General features: G+C 35.1%; 1 protein-coding gene across 1 annotated transcript; it reads right to left on the reverse strand.

Moving 5' to 3' along the window:
* Positions 1-28: 28 nt before the first annotated feature.
* On the reverse strand, positions 29-12,157 carry LOC140789463 (kinesin-like protein KIN-14I). The gene is made up of 24 exons (XM_073139171.1): positions 11,843-12,157; positions 11,166-11,374; positions 10,760-10,832; positions 9,886-10,017; positions 9,453-9,691; positions 8,974-9,301; positions 8,055-8,154; positions 7,735-7,916; positions 7,501-7,616; positions 7,296-7,398; positions 6,690-6,842; positions 6,453-6,599; positions 6,129-6,329; positions 5,136-5,300; positions 4,867-5,019; positions 4,585-4,725; positions 4,173-4,367; positions 3,941-4,067; positions 3,637-3,839; positions 3,307-3,489; positions 2,853-2,948; positions 2,404-2,601; positions 1,183-1,454; positions 29-515 (listed from the first exon to the last, which is right to left on the reverse strand). Exons 2-24 carry the CDS (start codon positions 11,321-11,323, stop codon positions 341-343), a joined length of 3,840 nt encoding a protein of 1,279 aa, XP_072995272.1. The 5' UTR covers positions 11,324-11,374; positions 11,843-12,157; the 3' UTR covers positions 29-340.
* Positions 12,158-12,795: the final 638 nt, after the last annotated feature.

The following is a 12,795-nucleotide window of genomic DNA, read 5'->3' on the forward strand; positions in this document are numbered from 1 at the left end:
AAGAATTTAGGTAAAGAGTGAACGAAGATTTTGTGATACAATATTGAAGCTTTTCTTGTAAATATAGATTGCATTTCTGTATAGACAAGCATCCTTGTGAATTAAATTCTAACTGTACAGGATCATTCTAAAGAAATTCTAAGAGAAAATACATCATGTATTGCTGAAATGTAGCTGGGAGACCCTCTTACTATGAACGGATTTTACAATCCATGTGCTATCTGGAGTACACCACAAGTATGAACTTCCACTTCAAAAGATGCAATGATACAAGAAGGGCCGCAGGGCATACCAGAGATAGGAGTTGTTTGTGGACTTGTTTGAAGTGGGTAGGTAATGTCTACTCCCTCTCTCTTGCATGTCGTTCTTCCTCTATCTCTGTTAATTCTTCATCATTGCCCCGCTTTCCTGCTTGTTCCTTCCAGAAGGCGACCAGCTTCTTCAAGCGTACAACTTCTTTTGAGCAGACATTCTTGCTTGTATCATTTACAATACACCGTACCCTTGATGCATACCTTCATGTACAACACAAGTAAAAATCTGGTCACATTTTTTGGACAAACAACTACAAGATGCTAAAAGGACAGGAAGAAACTCAGAATAATTTGGCAAATTAATTATTACATTGAAAGAAACACTATGCAGATACTACAAGCATGTTCAGTATGATATCCGTATGGTCCATAGTATGGACCATATGGGATGATGATGAGATGATACTTGAAGCAACTTTATAGATAGTTTAGAATGCGCAAGGAAATGTAAGGAAATTAATAGAGTAACTATTTGTGAAGAAATATGTTCAATAGTTGACCTATCTGAATCAACTTGATTAATCTCTGAGTAGTCTACGAATGTTGAACAATTTTAAAACTGACATGACAATAATTTCACCATACTTAAACTCTATGTAAGATTCAGTCTTTTTTGAAAACCCTATATTAGTTTTTATTAACTAAACAGGATATATAAATATCAACTGCACCAAGAATAAGGGCATATTTAAGTAATTGATCAATCAAACTGAAAAAACTTGGTACGCTGCAAAAAGGAGCTATATTTGTCTGAAGAGATCAGTCTAATAAAAGAAAAAGTATTGCGTGAATTCTAAATTGACTTTAAAAGTGTAATCCTGAAAAACATCTGAGAAGATTAAATTAAGGGAATGAAAGGAGCACATACATGAGCGAATTATAAGTTTCGTCCAAGTTTGACTCAGCCGGGGACACATTCACAAACATTAGAGTCTTGGCATTTCCCCCAAGAGAGTCACTCATAAGCATGGTCAATTTGTGGTTCCTATATGGTATATGTTGTCCATCTGAGGATAAAGCACTGATAACATCTCCAAGAGCAGAAAGAGATTTATTGATACTTTGGGCTTCTTTCAACTGTTTTCCAGCTGAACCAGACTTCTTCACTCTTTCAGAACCAGCAAGATCTACAAAACTAAGCTGCCAAAATATCATAAAAGAATGTCAGCCCTTGCTTGACAAAAATCTGATTAATAGGTTGAATCTCTCTATTTGAATTTGAAAAAGCGTATTAATAATAAAAGCAATACCATTGAAGTATAATAGTTGGACTTTTCTAAGGTTCCTTTGCTACATTCTTTTCATTAGATATCAGCTGATATCCAATGTGAAACATGAAAATGAACTAGTTACTAAGATTGATTGTCCAGATAGACAACCAAAAATATAGAATCCACACAATGGTTAGAAATAGCTTTCTTTTTTCAGTCATATGAAGGTGCTGCAGTACATGATTATGAAATAAGTGAATAAGGCCTCCATACAGAATGCCAAAAATAATAATACACAACTATATATTTTTATAGGGAGATTCGATTATCATAAGAATGTGAACAACACTAATCACATCTAGTAATGTAGTCACCAGTCACTGACTACGTCTCCAGCTGTTTTTTCTTGATTCTTAGAAGTTGGTAATTTAGGTTTTCTGATAAATCTCTAAATAATAATACACAACTATATATTTTTATAGGGAGATTCGATTATCATAAGAATGTGAACAACACTAATCACATCTAGTAAAGTAGTCACCAGAGTCACTGACTACTTCTCCAGCTATTTTTATGTTGTCTAATTTTTCTTGATTCTTAGAAGTTGGTAATTTAGGTTTTCTGATAAATCTCTAAATAATATACTTGATTTATCGCAAAAGTACTATTAATTTGTTCTTCATGCATGAGCTTTTCAAATTTTTTTCTTGAGAATTTGTAAATTTGCACCTAGAAATATGTTTATTACATGTTAAATTTTGAATCTAACAGAGAGACCAGAAAACGTGTTACATTTTTTCTATTTGAAGAATGTTAACATACATGATAAGGTCTAAACAGTTGCAGGAGAATTATGCTAGCTTGTTTATTTATCCTACCTTTCCTCTAGCAAGAGACTGAGTTTGAAGATTGGTACTTTCAATGATGATTGAAAGAATAAAGTGTGATCTTGAACTTTCATCATTCATATTAGTCCCGGAAGTATGTCGTTGCTCGGATCCTCTCAATATAATAGCTTTTAGTTCTTCATAGTTTGCAATTTGGACAACAGTCGCATTCTCAATGGAAACCATGCCCTGTAAGAAAGAAAGGGAAATAGTGACAAATTTGAGAAACCAATACAATACATATTCAAAACCACGTGAATCTTGACAAAAAGGCATAACGTTTTGGAATGCTTAAGGCAAACATATTCGTGAAAATTTCATTGTCCATGCATATATTTTTTTGCAAATATATCCCTATATTCCTAATAAACTACTTTCTGTTCTAAACAAGATAAAATAACAGAATTAGATAACACAGCTAATAGTTAATTGAAGTTTACCCTGGAATCCTTCTTGATTTCCAATTTAGAGCGCTGTGCATTTTTAGGAAGTAAGAGGTCCATCAAAGTATCTTGATAAAGCTCTACCATATAAACCTGCATATCCAATAGGAAGTCTTAGACTAGAAATAGATATAAAAGAATGAGTGGGCGTTACCATTTGGAAAGAACAAACTGAGAGCCGAAAAAAGTAAAGCATTGCTTGTGAATTAGTCAGTGCCAGTTATACCATCGTCATATTATTAGGCACAGTAGAAGACAACAACAAATTCAAAAAGGGTGTACTAATTATGCAAAAAAACTGAAAAGGGTCTCCAAAGTTACAAAAATAATTGAACAAGCACAAAACAACGATACCAGTAGCAGCTTGCAACAAATCAATTATATAGATCATTTTCCTCAAGAACATAATTGAATCATTGCAAAAAGATTATTACGTTTCTTTCTTACTCACCTTTAATGAAAATGAATATTTGCTGCTATCACGCTTTATCACTTTAAAAAGTTCAGCAGTTGCTCTTGGAGTGAGACCAGGGTTGCTTTCTGAACCATAAATAGTAAAAGTCTTCCCAGAACCCGTTTGACCGTAAGCAAATATACAAACATTATAACCATCTACAGCAGATTGCACGAGATACTGCATAACAATTATAAATGAAGTCAAACACCCACATACATCATAAATGCACATGATACATGAAAAGGCCTAATTTATGCGGAGATATGAACTATGACAACCGACATTATTTTAGAAGATTAAAATCAAATTTCAGAAATGAATTACCTTTGTGTCTTCAAATACTTCATCTTGAGAAGCATCTTGATCAAAAACACGATCATATATATGTTGCTTCGACTTATCGTCTTTCCACGGATGCGCAACTGTGAATTCATCTTGACTTACGAGTACATTCTTTTCCCTTTCAACAATTTCCTTCTCATTTAAAGGACGCAAACGACAAAAAACTCTTATTTTTCCCTTCATATCTGTGAAGTTAAAGAGTTATGTACTGAAATAGTTTGTTAACAGTATATAAAATTATAAATGTAAGTAAACTTATGATATCAACATTAATTTGTGAGCAAACCTTCAATTGTGTTGTAATATCGTTTACGCAGGACTTGCTCTTCCTTATAAAGTGTTTCTAGTTCAACCAACTGTGCTCCTTGTTTCTTTATAATAGCAGCCGTCTGCTCATTCTTCTTATCAATTTCCTATAACAGTTCCATATGGATTCATACAAGTTGTTAAAGATCTTGATAGTATGGTAAACACACTGAATCTTGAAATTTTGTTCATATAACATGTGAAATATATACCGCTTTAAATTCTCTTAGTTCGTCTAGCTCTTTTACGTAGGTTTGAAGTGTATCGAGTTCAGTATTCCTCATAGTAAGAGTAGATTCAGCAATTGATAAAGCTTGCGAAGTATTTTCCAGCTTCTGCTCCAATTCTGCTATTCGTGCCTTTTGTTTTCTACATTCCTCCTCATACTTTTTCTCAATTGCACACTTCTGCATTTCATAGCCAAAGAAACATCAATCAGCATCAATTTATAGCTTCAAAAGAGCAAAACAAAATTAAGAAAAGTTGGACTAGATAAAAGCTATAAAGTCACTACAGGATGTAGCAAATATAAGGGCGGTACATGTAACCAATATTGAATAATGGACTAAGACTAAGATATAAGAATGGCAAATTCAATTCAAAGTTATCTACATAAACACAGACCTCGTCGCTCTTTATTCTATCTAATCTTTGAACCTTCTGTTCAAGCAAGGATTTTTCCATTAGCAGCTTCTTAGTGGTTTCTTTCAAAGCATGCAACTCTTGTGTACATGCCTTCAAATCCTCCTGAATCTTGCTCGACATCTATATACAAAAGAGAAAAGAAAAGAAAAAAGAATTCACTAAGTCCCGAACTCATTTTGTATGAAATCTAAAGTGACCTGCACAACATGCCCTATGCTGAAGCTAGTCAGCTAATTAAAACTCTAATGTACGGAAACTTACCTGGTTGTCACCATAGTTATTTGTTATATTCGCCATCATTACAGAATTACCGGATCCAACTGCCTGTTTGTCATTGCTATCTGATGAAAAATGCCCTTGAGTGCTAATTCTTGCTAACCTGGTCTCCAGCCTACCTTTTTCCAGCAATGCAGCCTAATGAATAACATTGAGAAATAGAGGACATGAAGTAATTTCTAAGGCATGATGACATTAAAGAGTGTTGTAAAAAAGGAATGTTAGACCTACTAGCTGCAGGTCTGCAGCTGTACCTGCAAAGCAAAACCTTTTTCATCACATTGTGATTTAAGCTTATCACGGTCACCTATTACTTCTTTTAAGTTTTTCCTTTCAGACTGCAAAGTATCTCTTAGCGCTTCCAATTCTTCTTGTATCTCTCTTTCTTGTGTCTGCTTTGAACGTAGTTCTTCCAGCACCTAGAAAGCATTTAAAGAAGCTTAATTCCTCAAGAGAAAGTGGTAGAACTTTTGGCAGTTCATTTGAAAATCTTCTAGCAGGACTTAATTGAAGAACTTTGCAGGTAAAATTTAGAAATATTGAACAATGATATGCAAATTGATGAGTAGAATTATACTAGATTAGAATCAAAAGGCCAAAAAGAGATACATATAGAAACAGCTATATATAATGCAGATAGTAATCAATAGATATAAAGAGATGAACAGCTACATATACAGATATGTACTCGAGTACTATCACATGTTACAACAACCTTTTCAGTCTCTGGAGTTTATGATGCGAGCACACATCCACATAAGCTTCTAGATATTGGAAGACAATTTTACATAACAATGACATAACTTCAACAATGTCACTGAAACCTTTTATGATTAATTATGATGATTGACGATGCTAAAAAGAATCATGTCAAATGGAATTTCCACTAGTCTGCATACTTTCCCTATGATAGACGGAAAATATGCAAGGTCAAAAGTTGCATGATCTTTATCGAGCACTTGTGCTTTCTTTGATCTTTTACTGCAATCAAAGCAGCCAAGTCCAGAAAGAACTCGACAGTTGGTTAACTCCATTGTGCTTCTCTGTAACCTTGATTTTGTTTATTTTCCTGCAGATTTGAGCTTTGTCGTACTTATTGCATTTATGAGATGTACTATCAGGTTGTCCATATGCATCACAACATCAAGAGCTTCATTGTCATCATTTATAGGAAGCTTAAGAAAGATGATAACCTTGAACTATAAGAACCTAAATAAAAAGTATGCCATCAGTCAAGCTATACTTACCCGATCTGCATTTCTTTGAGATTCTTCAACAGCTTTTGATAAATCTTGGACACGTTTTTCATATATTTCTAGGCTTGGGGGCTTAATTGTTTGAGAAATATTGCTCTGAATAGATCCACCACCAGCAGAACGTGCTTTCGAATATCTACGCAGCATTACATCATTTATATGTGTTTGAAGAGCAACACAAATTTCCTCCCCCTACAAGTTGAAAACTAATTATGTATTTCTAATATTTCAAAGAGAAAAATGATGTAATAGTTCTAGAGAAGAAATGAGTATATCAATATCTAATAGAGAAATGGAGCATATAAATGTCAGCACCTGCTTAGTTTCAAATTGGAAAATATGAAGAACACCAGCAACTCTCATCTTAAAGAAAACAGCAGTATTGCTGCTACCAAATTGCATTATATCTCTTAGCTCTGCAGAGTGTAAGTACTCCTTAGGAACTGGGCGGAAAAAGTGAACCTGCAGTTACAAAACAGATAGACTTCTAGCTTTAGTTAGTTGACTTTATCATGCAGATTTAGCCAACAATACAAAGGAATGATGACCGACCCCTCGCTTATTGATGCCTAAAATGATCCGTCCAGGTAAAAGGCCTATTGGATCATCTATCTTTCGCACACTGAAGAAAACTGAATTTCCATATGGGAGAGTCCTCAGGATTCTGAGGAAATGCTGTCTTGCATCATCCTTTGACAAATGTTCCTGCATCAATCAGTGAAAATTTATGTACTTATGAGAAGCAATACTGACAGCATTCTACACTGCTTTAAAGAAAGCAACATTACAGCAGTTAATATTAGAAGATCATATGCCTACAACGCTTAAAATTTTGTTTGCTGAAAATGTAGAACAGTGTCTCTCCTCTCTCGTAGGAATCCAACTTGGGCATGAAGTGGAGGGAAGAAAAAAAGAATTTCCTTGATTTATTTCATAAGTCATAACCATCTTCACCTCCTTAGTATTCTTCTCTTATCGGAATCTAACTTGGGCATGCAATGGACTAGGGAATGCATGTCTCAGAATAATCAAAGACAAATAAACCAGATAAAATAAGATAAATATTGACAGAAATTGAGCATTCAAGGAACTTGATCATGCCTAGTAAACATGAAAAGGGTCATTCCAAAATAAAATTTCTATAATGCTCAGGAGTACCATTAACTGATAACGAGAGATAATATCAAGCTCCCAGTCCCGCTTTGCTCTTGTAATTGCAATTTGTCTAGGTAAAAACCTTTCAAGAAGTGAAATCCATTCGCTGCCACAGTATTGGAAATAATGTTCTCTTTAGTAAGGCACTAGAACAAAGGACAAAAGCTACTAAAGTTACAGGAAAGTATAAATTCAAGGAGATACATACACACATGAATCAGGATCATCCACAAACCCAATCTCCACTAGAATTTGCAGAGCAGAGAGTTGGGCAGCATCATCCCTGCCAACTGGATAATTTCCTAAAATATAGTCATGTTGTAACTGCAAGAAACTAAAAACAGTTACAAAAATATTGCAATAAAGGAATATCAGCTTTATTAGGTAGGCCTTTTTGCTCTTTTAGTAGTTGGTCATACTTGGGAACCCATGTTATTTGTACCTGTACGTATGACAGCTGAACAAACATAGGATCTGCCACAGCTTCATCTGATTCTCGAAATAGTCGTTTTTTAAATATAAGTTTGCAGTGAACAATCTCTCCCTTATTGCGATCTTTAGCTGATTTGAATTCAGCCAGCAAATCACCTATATATTTGTTATCATCTAATCCGACATATTCCTCTGTACCATAAGATCAAGATGATGGCCTTTGTTAAGAAAATAATTTCCTTATACCCAGTAATAGCAAAATCAATTATAGGCTCAAAATTATAGTTGAAATTATCTACAGCGATATAACTTAGTTGTTACAAGAAGTACCATTGCTAACATCCGAGGATTTCGATCCATTGACAACCTTACGACACTCAAATAGACTGAAACTTGAGTAGACTGAAAGTTTGATGATCCCTGCAAGTTCCTGCAAAGAGATGATTTGTTTCAATGCAAGGTTTGCTATTGTAAAACTATAGGGAAATTGTACAAAAACTTCTAGGATCTTATGAAATGACATTTAGCAAAAAGGAAGCAATACCATGTGATTAGATAAAGAACAAACATTTTCAACCAAACCTTCACCAAATTCTCTTCAAAAAGAAGGGTAGATTGATGAGAATATTGTGCATAGAATTAGAGCAAAATGGATAGAAATGGAGAAGTGTCTTTAGTTCTGTGTCTCATCTCATAAATCCATTAAGCTAGAATGAAAATTTTGTAAGATATCACATTTTCAAGCAAACCTTCACCAATATTCTCTTCCACAAGAAGGGTAATTGATGAAAATATTGTGTATAGGATTAGAGAAAAATGGTTAGAAATGGAGAAGTATCTTTAGTTCTGTGTCTCATCTCATATATCCATTAAGCTAGAATGAAAATTTTGTAAGACATCAAAACCATTGTATGCGAGAGTGTGTGTGTCTCTCCTTCTCTATATATATGTATATATCATGTTCTTTCTTCTAAGTTTATGAATGACGAGTCATGACTTATAAGCGTGGGACTTGCAAATGTATGAGAATATACCCACACATGTGCAGCGATTGTCATGAATCCTCTGTGTGAATTGTGTGGTGTGACAGAGCTAAGTGTTGTCTGTTTTTCATGATTGATGGATTGTATAGACAAAAACATGTACATCCTTAACAGCATAAACTTGTCCCAGTAATAATTTGTCAGTGCCTAAGACAGGCATATGCAAGTAATCAAGCACTAGATAAAAAGCAAGAGGGAACAAATACCTCGACAGCATCAGCTACTGTTGTCGCCATGTCATATGTAATTTCTTCGAAAGTTTCATCCAAAAAAAATACAATTGTTGTGAGCTTTTTACCGGTCAAAAGAGCCTCAATTTCTTCACGTGCGGGGATTGTAACCCTAGCTCCTGCCTTGACTGAATGCTTTAAAGCATTCAAGGTGTTTAATGCAAGAATCCGAACTTCAGGATCAGTACTAGCCCCATGAGCTACATAATGAACATACTCTGATAAATATACTCCAATGTCCTTGCTGGGAGGCATAGAAGATGCACATAAATACATAAGCTCCCAAGATCTTATCAAACAACTCCTGGAGATGTAAATAAAAGTCACTTATGATACTTCACATAATATAGAGTCTAACATTCTTTGATCAAGCAATTCTAAATGAACCCCTATACAGATATGTGCACTGTTGAAGGAATGAATATGAAGTGAAACAACACCTAGAGTCAGCTTACCTATCAGGATTATTGCGTGTTTGCTTTGAAATTTGTGCAAAAAGCTCATCTCGAAGTTCAGTACGCTTCAGGGTATGCTTATAGAGCTTCATCACAAGCTCGATTCGCTCATCTAGACTCAATAGAGTTGTTCTGTCTGATGAGTCAACTCCCATGTACTTCAGTATTATGTTGAACAACTTAATCGAACGGCTTACAAGGTCACTACTAATCTTTAGCAAAGAGGTCGGGATTGGATCCTGCAAAAGGATTATATAGTTAAGTACATTCTTGAAAGCAAAAATAGAGCAGAGAAATAGGAAACTTCACATAAATAACATTCCTTGGTAATATTAACAACTTCCTAGTTTTGTAATACAGCTAAAGTCAGCAATATGTGGCCTGCATTAACTTGATCTTAAGCAGCCATTGTGCTGCCTAAAGAGATTATTACCTTTTGAAAACAAAGCATATCCTCCAATGTAAATTTTTCACGAACTTGTGGACCTACAGATTTTTTAGAAAAAAATCCACGTTTTCCAGATGATTGGATCTGCTTTTGCATTGATCTCAAAAATCCCTCAACCTGCGATAAAAATGAAGAGAGTGGAAAAATAATGATCTGATCAAAATTTTCTGTTTTTAACAAAAAAAAAGATTTTGGCTACATGACATGTATAATTTATTGAGCATGATGAATGCTCAAAGAAAAAAAAAAAGCAAGTCAGTATCCAAGAAAATATGGAAAAAAACTATAGGTGCCGATATAATAAAAGGTGGTTGTAAGTATAAAATTATTTCCAAATCACAATTTATGGGTAAACCTGGTGCATGATCATAGAAAGAACATCAACGACGAAATGAAAGCATTTCATGTGACTGAAGGAAAGAACAAGATAAGTAATACTATAACAAGAGATTCCACTAGTGTGGAGAACAAGTAGTAACTTACAGAAGAGAAAATTACAGAAAATTCAAACATCCAGGTAATCTGTTATGAAAAAAAAGAAACTCTTGCCAATAAGAAGTGGAGGGAAGAAAAAAAGAATTTCCTTGATTTATTTCTGTATCATGGTCTGTTAAGTCTTAAAATTTCTCTTGCCAATAAGAAGGAAAAGAAACTCAAATTTCAGGCTGAACTCCCAAATTCTCCTGCATCTCCAAGGCTATTAGTTAGTCTGGGCTTGCAAGTAAATGGGACCAACTGCTGCAAACTAAACAGTCAGGTCTAGATAGAAAACAGAAATCAAGTATTACAATGAAATTTCCCAAGATTGCTCACGGATTTAGATGAAATAAGCAATGTAACAGTGCACATGAGTGAATACCTGAAATCTATCGATCAAAGGTATAGCACCAGCAAGCTCCGCAGGTATAGACATTGACAAGGTCATTGGGGTACTGCAGACCAAGTAGCACAAAGAGTGAGTGTTTGCACTGTTGAGCATGTAGTGTCACCAATGTGCTTAAAAAATGCATTAATTTTCTATTCTAAGCTTTCAACTATAAGAAATACTTTAGAGCCATGATGTGCAAAAAAAGATACAACGAAGTACACAAAAGATTAAACTAGGAACACGTGAGCATAGTTCTTTAAGGGTGATTGCAGGAGTAACTAAAGCTTTAGTTTCTAATCTAACATAACACATTGAACTAGAAAAAAAAAAGATGACTATCAGAAATGTAACCAAGTTCTAATCATTCAGAAGCTATTAGAACAACGAAAGGACTTACGGAGGAGCAAAGGTGGAACCATCGCTGTCATAACCATCTCCATTCATACTAGAGAGGGAACTGTGCATGGGGGTGGCATTGCCATTATTGCTGGAGCTCAAGGAAGATTGGCTACTGGTGACACCACGGTTCATCACAGGCGGATTATCACTTGTCATTTCTCTAGTTCTTCAGGTGATTCCCTTTGGGCTCGTCAGCTTTCTTCCTTCCTGTCATTGACCAAGCAGTGAAACAATGAAACAACAAATCATGCTTTTGCTCTAGCCAGTGGTAAGCAGAAAACCTTATGGGTCTCGCGATGACCTTGGATTAATGTTGATATACCTCATATCTGAGAGCCCAAAACCTAACCAATTGACTTTAACTTATGATTTCCGAACAGGGGCACAATTTCAGGCAAAAGGGGATCAGCCATGTCCTTTTCCGTGGCAAAAATCAAAAAAAATATTTTCTCCAATCACGAACCCTACTATATGAGATCATCAAAAACCAACATTGACCAATCCTCACAAGAACAAGAAATGGCGTCGACCCATTTCACAACAACCATAGACTTGACCTAAAATCAGCTCAAAATCTGATCTTTTCCGCCATGGCCCATAGATCCACAAACAGGAAAAAAGAGAGAAAGATCTCATACCCGGATCAAAGATAGACAAGTAAAGCCAACACATTACCTTTAGCAATGCAAAGAGATTTCAGGAGGTGGGAGACCAGAACCCATCAAACCGATTTGAGATTCCAGCTGCAAGAAGTCTCAGTAAATATAGCGATTATTTTAGGGAGAGCTCTGACTAACTCTATAGTGCTCTTTAGCCTCTTCCTCTCATTCGGCTGCCGGCCTTTCTTTCTCTTATCTCTGGTTCGGCCCCAAAGAGAGAGAGAAGAGAGAGAAGTCACGAGGGTAGAATTAAAGAAATCACGCAGAGAGAGGAGAGAGGAGAGGGATCAAACAACATTAAGCTTGGACTTGGTTGTCGTCGGGAAAAGAGGAGAAAACAAATGCATACTAACAATATTTTTCAAATCCAAGTATTGGGAGGGTGTGGATGAATAAAATAATCAAATGCCCTTCCTTTTCTAACAAATACCTAATAATTGTTTGAACTTTGGAGTCAGAGGCAAGGGATTTTAATTGAGTTACCGAATAATGTTAGATTTACTGATTCCCTATCATTTTAAAGAACTTTTGTCCTTTTTTAGCTTCCTGAAGAGGACTTCTCTTAGTCCAACCACCACCTTATTCAGTGATAGAATTTATATGTCCATAATAAAGATTATAGATTTGAATCTAGCAGTGAATATTAGAGTTGGTATTTCATAAATTTTCAACAAAGATATTCTATCTATAATTCATTTTCCTCGTAAGATTAGCCTAGTTGTCTACCTTATATATTAGAAAAGGCTAGCATTTTATTTAGTTATGTTTAGCCTACTAACTCACGTTACAAAAAAATTAAATCTTTTGTGAAAAAAAATCCCTCCATTGTATTACACAAATAGTATAAATAATTTTAGCCTGCTATAGTATTTTTTTTTTCATCTCTTTTTACCCTTCAGTGTGAGACCTTCCTCTTTGTCGGCCTTTGCTCTCTCCCCACCCATAGCCATTTCGGCCGGTAGAAGAGAA

Source organism: Typha latifolia, chromosome 5 (genome assembly GCF_019914945.1).
Source record: "Typha latifolia isolate L0001 chromosome 5, TyphaL0001v2, whole genome shotgun sequence".
Classification (NCBI taxonomy): Eukaryota; Viridiplantae; Streptophyta; class Magnoliopsida; order Poales; family Typhaceae; genus Typha; species Typha latifolia.